Source organism: Mercenaria mercenaria, chromosome 1 (assembly GCF_021730395.1).
Source record: "Mercenaria mercenaria strain notata chromosome 1, MADL_Memer_1, whole genome shotgun sequence".
Taxonomy (NCBI): Eukaryota; Metazoa; Mollusca; class Bivalvia; order Venerida; family Veneridae; genus Mercenaria; species Mercenaria mercenaria.
In genome coordinates, this window is record NC_069361.1 from 72,654,296 (window position 1) to 72,670,787 (window position 16,492).

A 16,492-nucleotide genomic window follows, 5' to 3' on the forward strand; every position below is an offset into this window, starting at 1 on the left:
AATGCAACGTAATAATTCCGCTTTTGTTCTATCATCTGTAGTGAAGCGTTATGTTTTTTCCGTAAAATAGCTTTTATTAATCTGAATATTTATTGTAAGGAATAATGTGAAACTATTAAGGTATTTGATTTTTATCCGATTTTAAGTAAAATCATTATTATTACTACACGAGCTTCTGCTACATAGATGTAGTTCGTTATACGTCATTTACAGCACGAGGGTCACTCTTGGTTGTAAGATAGAGTTTTCCAGCAGCAATGAAATCACTAGAAATTCCGGTCTGGTATGCAAGAAATGGTTCAATCAAATCTAAACAGACTTAGAAATGGTGCATAATCGAAGTGCATAAAAGTAATTCAGATTCTTTTAACCATGCTTATGTTATATCTATTAATTATTGCAAGATTGTGATGAAAGACTCAAACTTAATTGAACCGAACCACTCTCATATGAGAAGTTGTTGTCATGACGCCAGTGGGACTCAAACTCGTAATCCCCGGGTTGCGCTGCCGACACCATAACCACTAGACCACCATTTCCCATCTTTTCTCTGTTGTTTTTTATGTATTGACCTAGAAAATATACTCTCAGTAAACAAGTAAATTATCAAATAACTATAATTATTACTATTGTTGTTGTTAAATATTCCAGTTACATTTAAAGTATGATAACATTTGAAAATGACGTTATATATGACAATTTTAAGAGAAGAAAAAAATGAACTTGTGCGAAAATAAACTGTTGCTGATAAGTGAAAAGCATGTTCCTTTAGTAGATAATATACGATATCGATGTTTCTCATTACAGATCTGGAGCAGGCGTTCTGGGCATGCGCGGAATGATTATCAATTGGAGTGTACGACAAAATTACGCAATATTTTTGCATGTCCGCACGCATTTAGTGTAAAGTATGCATAATATACTGACTAAAGGTTAGGGTTAGTATCACTATGGTTACAAAATATATACATTTCAGATCTTTTTTGTTGAAATTGCTTGAATCCGGTATATGCCGGAGTCTGTAAAATATAACAGACACACCAGATTTGTTTTTAGTCACAGCCACACAATATTACTAAACAAATTCGCGATATTCGGGGATAAAAGTCAAAAGACAACGTTCAGGCTAACACTACTCAGACCTGTTATGTTCAACAGTTTATTTAACTTTTAGAAACAGTTAATTTTCATGAATTAAAAGTAAATCTGTTGTGGCTGCGAAATGATTTACAGAGACATATTGACACACTTTACTGCACTACCAACTACCAAGAATGCACAACTACGTCCCAAAACTTTTATCCAAAATATGTCTGTTTTCAGCAAAATAATTACCCTTTGGATTTATTTATATACGAGCTTTTCATACCGATGAAATACCACCTTAAGTTCTTTTGCCTTTATCGCATAAAATGTACGTGACACTCGACACACAACTAGAGCTACTTAAACATCGCCATCATGATATTACAGATGACTTATTTAGATGATATACCAACACAGTATACAGTACAACCTCTTCAGAGCGGCCTTCTCTTAAGCAAAAACTTCTCTATAGCAACAGTATCAAAATTTCCCTAAGCTGAAATATACTATCAAATTTACCTTTGAGTCTCCATAACAACAACCTCTACACAACAGTCAATATTTGTATCTCCCAAAGGGTGTTGCTCTACAGAGGTTGCACTGTAGTTACTTTCAACATACGTAAACTGCAAGAAAACATTTTATCTGCAATCAGACCCTATTTCTCAGAAACATTTAAATCACAATATAATCTCTGAAAAAGGCACTTATGAGGAGCGAATACCTCCCTATAAAGACAATATCTTCTTACTCATTTAAAGAAATTCATAGTAAATTAACTTTTCAATAGCAACAACCTCTGTACAACAAAAACATTTCCATCTCCCAATGGTGTCCGCTCTAGAAGTTGCATTGTACGTACGTAGGGTAAAATGATTTTTTTTTTTTTGGTGATTTATTTGATCATATTTTTCAATTGCATTTTACATACATACTGTGTTCAGTTAACATTAACAGTGTTGTTGCATTCCTTACCAGACTCCTAACAGTATTGACATAAATGTATAGCAGATACTATACATATAATTTAGTGACTGAAAGGAGTTCCTCACGTGAATCAGAGGTGGACGACGAATGAGCTACGTGATGCATGATACTGTCTCCAATATAAATCACTATGTAGTGCATATGTTTCGACCAGGAACTTCCCAATTTTAAGTATTTTGTTTTTTCCTGTTGATCTAAGTAGATGCCAAAGATAGAACAATGAAACACGTTTTCCGTTCATTTGATCTTTCCTCGTCTCGGCCAGATATCAGCCTACGCTGATTTCTGGGTATTTTTTTTCCCTGCTGAGCTCAGTAGAATTGTATTAAAACAATGAATCATATCATTAATTTAAATTCATTTAAAACGGATAGTGATTGAGTGAGTTGGGTTTTATGTGGGACATATATCGCCGAGAATAAGTCCTATTGCAAACGCCAACTTAAAACGGCAGGGGCGGCGCAAACTGATTTTGACTTGCCTATCTGTTTTTGTCATTTCCTAATTTTTACTTGTCCGTATGATATTTATACAGTAAAGTCTGGTCAAATTTCACTTGTCCGTATAAGCTTTGGGACAACCTGGGCAATACGGACAATTGAATTTGCCGCCCCTAAAACGGAAAAGGTATTAAGGCATTCTGTCTTTTGTTACATGGTCTTTTGCATAAGTGTAATACTTACCTCAGAAAAGAAGCTTGATCGTCTTTATGCAAGTATGAAAGGGTTTATGTTGTGTAAACACAAAATGCATTGAACAGAAATTTAAACTTTTGAAATAATTGAAATTTAGTTAACAAATCTCAAACGTTGAGCAAAGAATGTTTCTTATCACAGTTCCTTATTCCTGCATGGATTAGTTCCTTCAAACTGTAATTGCGTATGCAACATGTTTAAGTTATTTTTGAACGAAAAGCTGGTGTGTATGTACTGTAATTGGAGTCATTTCTGTAAACCGCAAATCTCTTTCTACTCGGTAATCAGACCCAAGTTGAATACTCTTTTTCCCCCAAAGTCGTTTGTATATAAAATCGAGACACACTAATGCAATTTCATCAACTAACAGATGTTGTTTGAAATGCAAAAAATATAACTGTAGAAGCTATGTATTCTCTTGAACATGAAGACCTTTTTAAAACATTTGAAATATCAACGCAATGATCCAGTATGATGTGAAGTTAGTAGTTTATATTGTAAAATAGATGGTGTGGTGAATCTATTTAGCTCTTTTCATTTCATTATCCGAAATTTATTTAAGAAATGAAATATGTTTTTTGAGTTCATGTGATATGAACAACAGAATAGGATCGACACAGTCTGATTAAAATCATTCCCTCAATGCTTCCTCGACGAGAAGTACGAGATTTTAATCAGATTGGGATGGGCAAATTTATAAATCGAGCTTATATTTACATTATATTTTCTTTCCATTTGTAAACAAGGTTATGTTATAAATTGCACACAATTTGTTACATTTAACAATATTTACATTCTGTGCTTAATTGCACTATTGCAAAAAGTATTTCAATTTTGTCTAAGAATGTATAATTTTATGCGCCGTTTTAATTTTTGCGTCCTGTTAAAATTGATACGTGCACTGACAGTAACATTTTGGTCGACTTTTTATAAAGAAGATCAGAATTATACATATATTTGATTGCCTAATTTATCGTAAAAAATATTATGTTTATTGAAAATAAAATAAAAAAATTGTACATATATTTGATTGCCTAATTTATCGTAAAAAGTATTATGTTTATTGAAAATAATATAAGAAAGGCACTGCCTCATTTGGGAATTGATCTGATTTATTTATATGAACTGTGCTCACTAGGTGCTTTTATTTACATGTACACACTACACTGTCATGATAACATGTTTTGTGTGCTAAATATTTATCGACAAGTCACATTATGTGGCTGGAATTCATTAAAATGTACTCATAGAAGTCTTCAAAATGAACATATTTTATGTTTCTAACTGTTTTAAAGTACCAAAAAAAATGCAATAATATTAGATTATTTAACATTGTTCTGTACAATACGGAGATATATTTGGACTCGTACCCAGCTGAGAAAACCATATTGGACGAGCCGCTAGGCGAGTTCAATATGGTTTTCTCAGCTGGGTACGAGTCCAGATATATCTCGTATTGTACAGTACAATGTTAAATAACCTTTTTATTCTATATCTATTTTATCTTACTATAATGATAGTTTAAATTAAAAATGTTTCACTGAATATTGTATTCCTGCCTTTTCTAGTTTTTCCCAGGTTGTCATGAGTGGAAATCTATATTATACAGAACAATGTTAGACCTTATATTAACTTTTTTATTCTATATTTATTTCACTTCATACGTAATATACGTAATTCATTGAATGTTGTTTTTTCTGCGTATCATCATTAAAAAAGTATATGATGCAACCTCCCTACAACAGCCATTTGGCAATTTGGGTGGTAATAATACTTGGCTGAGATATTATGCCCACAAACATTGTCAGCAAGTTTGGTGAAGATCGGATGAAAACTGTTCGACTTAAAAGAGCGGGGAAGGCTAAATTTCCCGTTTTTCGAGTACATGTAATTCAAGGACTATAACCAAAGAGTGCCTGGTATACAATTTGGCTGGTTATCGAAATTGACCGAGATGTAATGCCCACAAACATTGTCAGCAAGTTTGGTGAAGATCCGACGAAAACTGAATTATAGAGCAGACATGTTTTGGATGCTGACCGCCCGTCCGCTGCCATTCATAATCTTCTCCATTTTGTTTCTTAACCGTTAAATCAAAACTGCTGAGGTAGCTATTCAGACAGTTAAGGCTGATACCAATTTCTAGGTTTCGTCCGGAACGGCTTCTTTTAGCGACTTTTCAACATCTGATGATCCTTATTACTTTTTTTAAAGTTTTTGATTATTAACAAACGTTTTAATGTCTAAATCAGATAGCATTGTTATCCCTTGAATCGTTTTTGTGTTTTGTAAAAAAGAAAAAAAACTCAAATTAAATCCAGATTTCAAGACGCATAATCAAACTCTGTACTTAGAGCCTATTTCATCCGATTTACATTCGGAACATTTTCACGCGTTTCGGGCTTTATCGAATGTTTAACATGGGACTGTTGAACCGTCCAAATACAGAAAATACAGGATTTTTGTACGCGCGTGCGTCCAAATACAGAAAATACAGGATTTTTGTACGCACGTGCATCAAAATACCGTAATATATTGTACGGTCACGTGTTGCAAATGAACTTTCGCGATTGGATAGATAAAATAGGTATAGAATAAAACCTTATTTATCAACTGTATTAGTTCAATAAACATCTCTTATTTGACAATGTTTAACAGTACCAAAGTTTGAAATTCATTTTTATAGCTTAAAAACTGTATTGATTATGAGGTTGGTTTAAATTTGCGGATAATTCCTGACTTGTATAGGAAACAGTGCTGAATAAATACGAACTAAGAATGGATAAATACCTAACCAAACGAAAACATAGCTGTCTGTGCTTTATGTATGAACATTAGATGCTCGAAGTTCTTTGACCCATCCACCCCTGCAGGGATGTGGGATTCCTATGTCCAACTTGTCCAACTCGTGATTTTTTGCCGGCAAACAAGTGCATTTTTCATTCTGTGTGTCCGCGGACAAGCAGACTTTTTCAGGTATAAAATGAGAAAACAAAAAATATCATTTAGATTGTGTGTTACTTCAAGTGTATGGAGGTGATAAAGAAAATTTAAGGTATGAAATCCGTGATGTACTTGCTGAGAGCCTCTCGATTGCTGCAGTGTTAGAAAAAAAAAACATCTGTGTCTTTACAGCATCACACTCTATGATCTGACTGGTTCTTTAGCTATGTCTCGCGCACATTGTAACTCGGTGACTATGATAAAAAAAAATCAGACAAAACTTGATGTAAACAACTTAAAAAGTATTTCGACAAGTTTGTTAGTAGAATTCCAAATGCTAAGACAGTAAGTTACTGCCAAAGGAAATATGGGAGCCAGTAGTCAGCCAAATGAAAATTAAAAGCACACAGAGATCGCAAGTATGACTAAAACACGTCGGAACGATTTAAGAGTCTTTCTCTGAATTCATCTGGCTTTGCACCATTTTTATCATATTTAATAATTAATCATAAATCTAATCCAATTTAAACAATATCAAAATATTCCATTAGCACTTCTATAAAATCTCTTACACTATAATTTTAGATATACAAGATTTGAAACAAACGCAATTCTTCTGAAACAGTGAGAGAGGGAGGAGGGGAGGGTTACAGAACTTCGAACATCGGTGGTATTAAATAATTTCTTATATAAATATATAATAACTTTGACTTTTATATTGAATTATTTTCGAGGGTTTATCCAGATTTTTGCAAACACTGCTATTTGCATAATATTAAAATTATGAAAAAATATTTGGCTGTAGTGGGCACACATATAACATCTTGTAAAATTAATGACAAAGTTTGAAGACAATACCGCTTATAAAGTAAACTAATGTTTACAATAATCAGACCATGTACATGAAATCATTCATTTCTATAGAATACTTGTCAGTTAGGTGTTTATCCTTCCGTGATGTCGTGCAAGTTAGGTTTTTATCCATTCCTCATGTAAACTGAGTTCGGGTTTTTTCTACTCAAAGTTAGGTTTTCTCCCTGTCAGTACATTTGAACATGTATTTGTCAACATGTAGTGTGTTAACAACATCGTGAAAACGGGCCTATAAAGAAGTATATTTTTGCTGTCAAACAACAAAGTAGTAGAGGCATGAAAAGCATATCAGTATCTTTTAAGTTATTTTAAGGGTTGATATATTTAACATGATACATTTTGAAATAAATATACAATTGATCAATTGAGACAGATATACCAACCGAAACTTCTTTTATCACGGGTACTAAACTGTGCCTGTGGTACCGCCTGTGCCAATGAGGAATGAAGGCACTTCGCTTCCGGTACCGCAGGCATTTCGCCAATGTTGACAAATCAAGCGAGATCAGTGAGTGTTTTTTTTCCCCGTTTTTGTCATTTTGTTACTGCATGTAGTATTTTATCAAAAATCGGTGAATGTAGCGGGGTGTAGAAGTACCTCATGAACATATCCATGCTACATTTTGTGGGTGATAATCAATTTCCTAGAAATGTAAGGACAAATCAGTTGGGAATGAAACGTGATTTTTTTCACATCAGTGGCTGTTTAGACTCATATTTCTGTTTGATGAATTTCGATATCTTGATGTTTAGAACAACTTAATTTTATATTTCGTCTTTACAAGTTCTAAATTTTTGTATGAATTTTTTTCAGACAGATGTATTACATCCAAAGGACTGAAATCTATTCATTATTTTGCGGGAATTATTGTTACGATGACTTCTCTTGTGTGACGTCTCAAAAATGGGTGGGTCAGTGGTCTAGCGGTAACACGCTTGACTGTCAATCCTGAGGTCTGGTCCAGGCACTGGACTGGTCTGAAATGCTCTTGAGTGTCTCCCACCTCACTAAGAGGCCTGTACTGGTTTTTCCCAGGAAAGACGGCTTCGCGTGTGTCGGTGCTATACACCGGGCACGTTAAAAAACCAGACCAAGAGCTAGGCTAAGTTAGCCAGAAAGGCCTGTATCTAAAAAGGATTTCTCTCTATCTGTTCTGGTGGCTTTATCTCACTCTGTCCCTCTGGTCAGAACGCTCTGTGTATGTGCTAGTAGAGGATGAATTTCTCGCCCTTTTTGCTGCGTTTGCTATAATTATGTAAAGCGCCTTTAAACGTGTTTATCTTGAAAAGGGCGTCATATAAATTTGGTATACTAGTAATAATAATAATAATAATTATAATGACGTCATCATATGCTTGAAACAGTTATATATTTTGATATCCATAGGAACAATATTATGAAGAATTCAGCTTAATCAAACGAACTATGTAAATGTTCTGTACAGATCGGCTAGAATCGATCCTTGGCACAGAAGTAATTAATTAGATATGGTTCAATAGCTCTACGTACATTGCAGAAAGTGTTAAACACATCGCCGGGCAACAGACACCTTCTAGATTGCGATTTATTATTTCTTAGCGAATGTGTACGTATAGGTAAACTCTTTAGATAAAATTAAAGTGCCCGTTGAATTTATGCACGTACTTTCTTAAACAGATGCATATCAGGCATTTACAATATGAAGATGACGGAAACACTTTAGTTCTGTGGGAGTGGCACTAAATTTTGCTAAAAGTATCAAAACTAGACAACTTTAATTAACATCTATCATTTCCCACGTAACGTCTGAATCGTTGGCAGCATTCGTGAAATATGGCTGCAAAAGTCATTATACTGCTAACAATGTGTGGTATTTTGGCTGTTCTTGAAACAGGTAAATAAAATCTACACTTTGCTTCGTTTTCATTTATTTGATTTAATAACAATTACGAACTCAAAGATATCTTTGACTTAAGGAGGTAGGTTACCTTGTTACAAGGGTAAATTCGAATTAGTTGAACCGTAGCATTTTTTTTTATTTTGTGTAATATGAAGTTTTAACTGCTACAATCTCAATTTCGTTTGTCTCTGTCCCTTCAAGTTCAATTTTTATCCAGGTTTGAAGAACATGACCCTCCAAAGGTATTTCATATTGAAAGAAGAAGGAAAATACGGATATTTAACACTTTTCAGTGTATCTTAGTTTCATTGATATCCGTAGATGTCTGCATAATTGATAATTTTACTAGTATGCACGTTAGCTTTCTAATATAAGCTTAAAATGTATATGTCGCGGGGCTCGTGTTTCCATGGTAACGCATTTTCTCTCATTTTTAAACAACTATGTATAAAAATAGGGGTTTTCGACGGCTTCAGTGCCATTCTGTTAATGACCGACATGGAATATTTGGGTAATATTATTAGCAAAATACCAAGCACTTTACACGGTACCCTACTTTTCTTAAAGTTTAAAGTAACCATGGCAACAGAGATGTTTAAAATAGCTTATATCTTGCTTTTTGTCGTAATTTCTTATAAAAAATATTGAATAAGATTATCTTTCTAGTTGATGTAGCTTTAAAACGTATTATTTCTAACGTAAGTTATATTTTCGTATTATTTGCATTTATTCAAACAAATTTCACAGCTTAGAATACTGACAGCAGTACCCCTTGTCTGGCATTTTTCATGGAAAAATCGTTCAGCAAGCTTATATTATTCTCATAGATATAGTTGAAATGAAAATAAAAAGCCGAAGCTGTGTTTCTTAAACAGACCAGTGTCAACGCTTTTGAATTTTACATTTAGATACATAGGTCACGGGCTTCGCTTCCATGGTAACATCAATTCAATTCAAGAAACCACAATTTTCTACTGAAATTTGAACAATTTTAGATCTTAGTTTTAGTATATAAGTAACAAATTATCAACGGAACCTGAAAAATAGGTATTACAAACAAACTGCTAGATTTTCTATTTGGAAAATGGCCGTAACAAGTAACCTTTCACCCAACTATATTCCAAAAAACATTGGTTACCGTCGCCCATTTTCTTACATTCCGCATAACATTTTAATATAACTACATAAAAGAAGCAAAATATTGATTATTATTCAGAGAAAAAGACTCATAAAAAATATTTCAGCAAATAATGTTTATTTGAAAATAGTTAAAGTATAGATATTGCACAGAATAACGTATTTTCAAGATAAAAGCTATTAATTTTGCGCGGTAACTGACACGTAACGTCATGACGTCAGTGACGTCATTTTAAGGCAACATTGTTTTGAAGCGTTTCTGCGGCAATTTATTCATTATTTCTGCATTATTAAACCATAAAGCATCAGATCGAAGACAGGTTCATGATTTGTTTTCAGAAGAATGAATATACAAACACATTTAGTTTGTCGTAAACGTCGTCGTAAATCGTCATGTTAGCTTCCGGTTGGACATGCGCACATACAAATATGAAGGTAACCTACCTCCTTAAATGTTTTATATTTAGATATATTTCAAAGCCTATTGCAATTAGAGAAACCGTTAGCGAACAGCATAGATCCTGACCAGGCTGGTCGCAAATGCACTATGTTGGTTTTCTCATGGCGCGGCTCATATTATAAATTTTGAGTTTAGTATACCTTTAAATATAAAAATAAAGCCTTTTTACTCTGAAATAATATTAATACATGGATTCAATGCAGTATATATTCATAATAAATATGTCCGGTGACATTAATCAGGTAAAATTAAGTACACTTGTTAAAATTCGCGGGAATCTTAGTCGCGAACACAAGTTAAAGCATAGCAAATGCTCCTTCTAGGGCACATCTATGTATAAACACATAATTATCATCTTGTAAAATTTTGGTTGCAATGTCTGTTTTAAATATTTGTCATCAGTATGTGGAACCCCAGGATTGGACGTTTACGCCTTTACCTAACTAAAATAATTTAGATATAATATTTAGATATAAGTTATACCCAATCTAACTGAGTTGACTCAAGTTTACTAGATTAATACTAGATTTATAAAACGCTCATTGCATTTACGTCAAAAGACGTTTGAATGACGTTTGCAATGTCACGCTTATAATAATAACAAAAATGAAATTAACAACGTAAACAAATAATGTGTTTCGAACCCGGACCACAAGGTTGGACGTCTAACGCCTAAGACATTACTGTTAAATAATTGAGCATGGTGTTCTGTACCAGCCGAGGAATGCCGAGTGGCTATGTCATGGATCATTATGTTGATAAACCTGAAGTGATAGCGTAATGTCGTTTATCCGAATAGCGTAGAATAAAGCCTGGATTTTATGAATTAATGTCAACCCATGCGTAAAACTATTACAATGGCAATGTTACTATCTTCTAAAGTTGAAATACGGTATTAAAACATGTGACACTTTAAAAAATTCAAAACAATAACATAAAACCAGCTTGAAATCTGTGAATCACTTTAATCATAGGCAAATATCTCAAAAACAAGCACACGGACCTATAATTTAATATCACCACATTATATGCCATATGTTTTTATGACTGTGAGAAGTTTCATTAAAATCTACATTGTAGAAAAAATTCTGTTGGCGAAATATTATGAAAATTGTGATTTCCCCATAGACTCCCCTTATAAAGACTTGTGTTAGGTTCTAATTTTTCAAATCAGTGTAGCAAACAATCAAACACATGTCCCTATCGTTTTTGTTTGATTTTCTCAGTATATTCAGAGCTTTGAAAAATCAGGGTTTAATTTAATTCTACATTGTAGAAAAAAATTGATCCGAACATGCAGAACTACCTTAAAAAACAACCATACATAAACTGCACCTATTTCGCTAGAAGGTAATTATTTTATTGGCGATGGTAGAATATAAGAATCTTTCACTTTCACTGTTTGCGGGTAAAGATGAGAATATCCGGCACGAGGGTAACTGTTTAGGCGGTAACGAGGCTTCTGTCGTGTTACTGCTTAAACACTTACCCGAGTGCCAGATATTCCCATCTTTACCCGCTGCCAGTGATTGATTCTTTTTCTTGCATGCCTTATTCTTCAATTTGTAGAAGATTTAAAGAAAAACGAAGGTTTTTCATTAAGACGCTATTTTGTTATAGTAGTGTAAGAATTTACGCATTCATTCATCAATTATAGCACGTCACAGCGACATCATGCACATGCTCATACAAAATGTGAAAGACTATAAGGTAATCTTTACCTGATACATAACTTGTACGCTTACACATAACTTTTATGTGAATAAGTTTTACTTTTGTAATTTTTGTCGCATGAGATGCTCTTTGAACCTACACGTATGCAACCTCTCAATTACAAAATAGTCGCTTCTCCGCGGGCTAGCTGAATGAATGAATCTAAAATTTTGAACTTTATTTATCCAATGTAGGGTCACGAGTCACGAACCCTCAGCAGTGACGGGGACAGCTTTCTTCACTGACAGGCGTAATGTTTATCATTTTTCACTAGGGAAAATATTTCATCAATAAGCAATTTTATGTTGTAACAGTTGTTTTTATTTTAGCCAACTGTCTTTTAACAGGAGTAAAGGCACTGGCATGTTACAATTGCAGCGAAAACGTTAATTGCAATGACCCTTTCAAATCTGCTTACGCTGAATTAATCACCTGCAGACATTACTGTGTAAAGGGAAAGAGAAAAGAAGGTAGGACGATTTCTATCTGTGCTATTAAACGCCCACTGGTATTCAAACCTAGAACCTAGAGGAATTTTATATAATTATGATGTATTACATGTATTGCCAATTTTAAAAACAAACAAATCTTTGTAAAAGTATCTGTATGAATAGTAAATAAATGTATTATAAATTACCCTTTTTCACTTGGATACAATGGTAGCTACTGGTATTTATATTTTGTAATGTAAAGATCACGCCAGTTAAGATGGCTTCATAGGCATACAGACACTAAATAGCCTGAGCACCTCATAATGGCGGATTCAAATAGTTCTCAGTTTGTTTGTTTTGTTTTTTTTGCTGTAAGAAGGATTTTTCCTTGAAATCATTGCTATATATCGGTTGAAATCATATTGCATGCCTATACTTGACATACTGGTAGCATTTGCATGTTGAAAAAAGACTCCAAACTGATTTAACATGTGTAATTTATTCATACACCCCTACCCTAAATTGTGATTGTCATTTCAGTGTAAAAATTACGGTGTGTCCGTTTGACCAGAAATATTTTTCTTGCATCAAACATGACTCCTACTTTTCTTTGGATATTTTTACAGTATAAATGTTGCTCTACAAGAAAATGTAAGTTAAAGAAATTTAAAATGGGTCTAGGTGTGTATTGCAGCATTGTGAAAACTTGTCATTTTATATAGAATATGTAGTGGTGGCTATTTAGTGTGTTATAACCTCATAGGCATGTGTATTGTTTGTATTAAAATGAAAAACAAACTGTCTGGTGTATTCTAATGGTAAACGTTCTATTATGTAGATGGAAAGGTTTGGAGGACATGCGACGTCTACGGCGACCTGTGGAAGATGAATGACTGCCAAACGGGAGACACTCCATATGGTTATGGAGATCTATGCTTGTGTTCTACCTACAAGTGTAATGGAGTTGACACCATGAGAATGCCCTTTCTGCCATTACTCATTTTTGCAGCGATTCTAGTAGTGGCGAGTAAAAGGTTGTTTTAAAACTTGATACATAATGCTTTAAAGGATCATTTCAGAAATTATTACATATACAAGTATATTGTTTCTAAAGTACTCATCAATGCTTTATTTAGTTTTTTTTCCACATAATTATATAGACATTCTATCACCGAAAAGAAATATCGAATATCGGCATAGACGTCATGACATTGTTAAATTATAAACAAACTGACCAGGATTTAAAACAAAAGTTTAAGAGAATTGTTCCGTTACAGAAAGCTTTCGTAGGCTCGGTTATCACAACTATTTTAAACATTTAAACAATTCATAGTTGCTATTACTTTCTCTCTGTGAGACTTTTCGTAATTCTAGAAGGAAGTGTGAATTTTTATAAACTGATTTAAATAAATGTACCTTTACAATTGTGAACGAAGTGGGGAAGGATATCATTTTTATTGCATACCGCTACATATTCTGTAAAATACATGTATATATTGTCTATCACTGAGTAATATAAACTATCCAAATAAGAAACATACATGCATATTTTCGTCTCCGTAGAAGCGCCGAGAAAGAGCACTACCACATTTGATCTACTGTATTATATAAAAGACGTTTCAGAATCGAAATGATATGACAGCTTAATTCACACACACTGTATCGATTATTAGGCGCGTGACGTCTACGCACTCCTAAGTTATTAATTCCGCGGGACTTGTTACTTCACATGACTGAACCCTGTTAAAACAAGGTTACGCGTTGACGTCACGTCGACCTACTACATTTGGTACCACACACGTGCCATGGAATAGTGCTTCCCTATTTCATAAAGGACATATTACATCGAAATAGTATATTAGCAGATCTTTGTTCAATATATCTCAACAATACGAGTCGGCCATACGCCAAATACACTTGGGCTACTCTATCATGAAAATACTCCGCACGTGTAAACTTTAGCCTGCCGGTGTAACATTAAATATTGACCCCGTTGAAAATTGACCCCATTGATCTAAATTTGATGTTGATGTTGGCGGGGTCAGGTCTCAACATTGAAAAAGGACGTCAGTATTAAATGTTACACCGGCGGCAAGTGTACTCTTCGCTATTTAGTCAATAAATTTTCAGTGAACACACCCTTCCAATGATAAATGGCACTGCCCAAATTAGATGATAGACCAGTCAATTTCAGAAATTTAGCGGGCTAATGGTTAAACATGATTCTGCTATATAGTATTTCTTAAACAGAATTCTGATGAAGAGTGTGTATGTATGACCTGTGTGTATGTAACTATAAACTATAAATATTCTAGTAAGACCTAAATAAAATATGTATTCTATTCTGTTCTGTTCAGTTAAAATCCTCAGAGAATTATACTCTTCGCAGAAATTAAACACATTTCATTCACTTAATCTTTAGCCTGCTGGCGGCAAGTTATTCTGCCTTTGCAGGCTGATCATGGTCTGCCCTACACGATATTCAATCAGTAACTTTTCAGTGAACTCCCCTTTGAATAATAAGCGGTACTGTATAAATTGAATGATGGACTAGTCCATTATAGACATTTAACAGGATAAAGGTTAATATTGACTTACTAGGCTATACTCCTAATAACTTGTGACTTGTTAAACATCGGAACTAATAGGAAAAATATTGAAAATTGTTGAAAAATTTAGTAACTATACAGAACTTGTATATTACCATAATGGCATTTTTACCTTTAAAGTCACTACTTTGCATACGCAAATTTCGGTATGAATTAAGCTCTTGCTGTGTGGGTGGGATAATTTCTGTCAGGATACTAACGACCTGTCAAAAGTTTTTATTTATTTTTATTTTAATAGTTAACACATTAGGACAGCATTCAAAGTGTATGTCGCTGCTGCTACATTCGACCCCGACGTAATTCATATTCAGCAATATGTACACATATAATCGGTAAAATAGCAGTCTCAATCTGGATTCCGTGTTTTTGGACACCGTGTATGAAGAAAGTAAGCTTTGTTTCAGTTACAAAAGCAATAGAAGCTTCAGCTGAGCTTAAGTAATTTAAGCCGTTTTGTTAAACTAGGAGTCACTGTACCACTGTGCACAACCACGTGACTTAAGACGTTTCAACTGGGATATCACGCCAATCCGAATTCGTAAACAAAACGGTGTTTTTGAAGGTAAAGTTTTTAAATATATATTTGTGTAAAATGACACCTAACCGGTGCAAGTCCTTATATCAATGCGTACCTCCGGTGATATAACATATGTCCGTGTCTGCTTTAGTTTTGCTGGTAACCCGGACAAACCGCAATGCTTCCACAGCAAGCGTATTTTCAAATGGCTTGAAAACCAAACCCAGGCGACTGTTCCTCGATAAACGACCAACTAGTTGTCACCGCTGCGTTCTCTTTGATATGTAAGATCATTTTGGTAGAATTTTCGCTCAAAAATTGGCGTATTTCTGGACAAATCGCCGAAGTCGAAAAATGTCCGTTCTAAAGTCCAAAAGCTCTCACAGAAAGCACTATTTTAAATCACAATTTTCTCGTTCCTTTCGTTGAATGCAATGCCGCAATTAACGCAGGTAACGTTTTTCCCTACCAACGCAATACTTTGTAAAGTTTACTGCACGTGGATAATGATATTTTCACAAAAATATATCTTTGAAAACTTTACCTTCAAAACCAACGTTTTGTTTACGAATTCTGCTTGGCGTGATAGCCCAGTTGAAACGTCACAAGTCACGTGATTGTGCACCGTGTGTACTACTCCTGAATGACATCATGAGATGACGTCATTATATTTCGTCACTAATATATAATGTAACTATATTCATATCTTATTGTTTGCTGTCCCGTCTGCACTCGTAGACACAGCATCTATAAGACAAAGAATTAGAATTTTCTGGATATTTCTTTTTTTCTGAATGTCAGAAATATAAGAGTTTGGTTTTTTAAGTTTCAAACAAAATTAGATCTACCCAGTTTATCATTTGAGATACTTGATCTTGATACGTTTAACTGTTCAGTCTTACATTTTGAGAAGTTAACACCGCAATATGGAGTCAGAAAATGTGACAGCATCCAAGTGGAAGTCAGCGCGAAAGACCTTTGCAAATGCTGTGAAAACGCTTTCCCGAAGGCAGTTGTAACACGTGATAAAATTTCTTCCCCCGAAGACGAAATCTCGAAATGCTTGTTTTCAAAAGATACAGAAATCAAGCAAAACATTGCTCTCATGAAAGTTGTTGGAGATGTTTCTTTTTCGGTCCGTTTCAAATTCTGTTTTTGGCA

General features: G+C 34.1%; 1 protein-coding gene across 1 annotated transcript; it reads left to right on the forward strand.

Annotated features, from left to right (window-relative positions):
- Positions 1-8,304: 8,304 nt before the first annotated feature.
- On the forward strand, positions 8,305-14,547 carry LOC123545496 (uncharacterized). The gene is made up of 3 exons (XM_045331821.2): positions 8,305-8,458; positions 12,122-12,244; positions 13,044-14,547. Exons 1-3 carry the CDS (start codon positions 8,398-8,400, stop codon positions 13,247-13,249), a joined length of 390 nt encoding a protein of 129 aa, XP_045187756.1. The 5' UTR covers positions 8,305-8,397; the 3' UTR covers positions 13,250-14,547.
- The last annotated feature ends 1,945 nt before the right edge of the window (positions 14,548-16,492 follow it).

Bases quoted from the DNA above. Each gene is read 5' to 3' on its own strand.
- LOC123545496 (XM_045331821.2), top strand. From the start codon at position 8,398: ATGGCTGCAAAAGTCATTATACTGCTAACAATGTGTGGTATTTTGGCT. The intron at 8,459-12,121 runs GTAAATAAAATC...GTCTTTTAACAG, and splicing joins TTTGGCTGTTCTTGAAACAG to GAGTAAAGGCACTGGCATGT. The intron at 12,245-13,043 runs GTAGGACGATTT...TCTATTATGTAG, and splicing joins AAAGGGAAAGAGAAAAGAAG to ATGGAAAGGTTTGGAGGACA.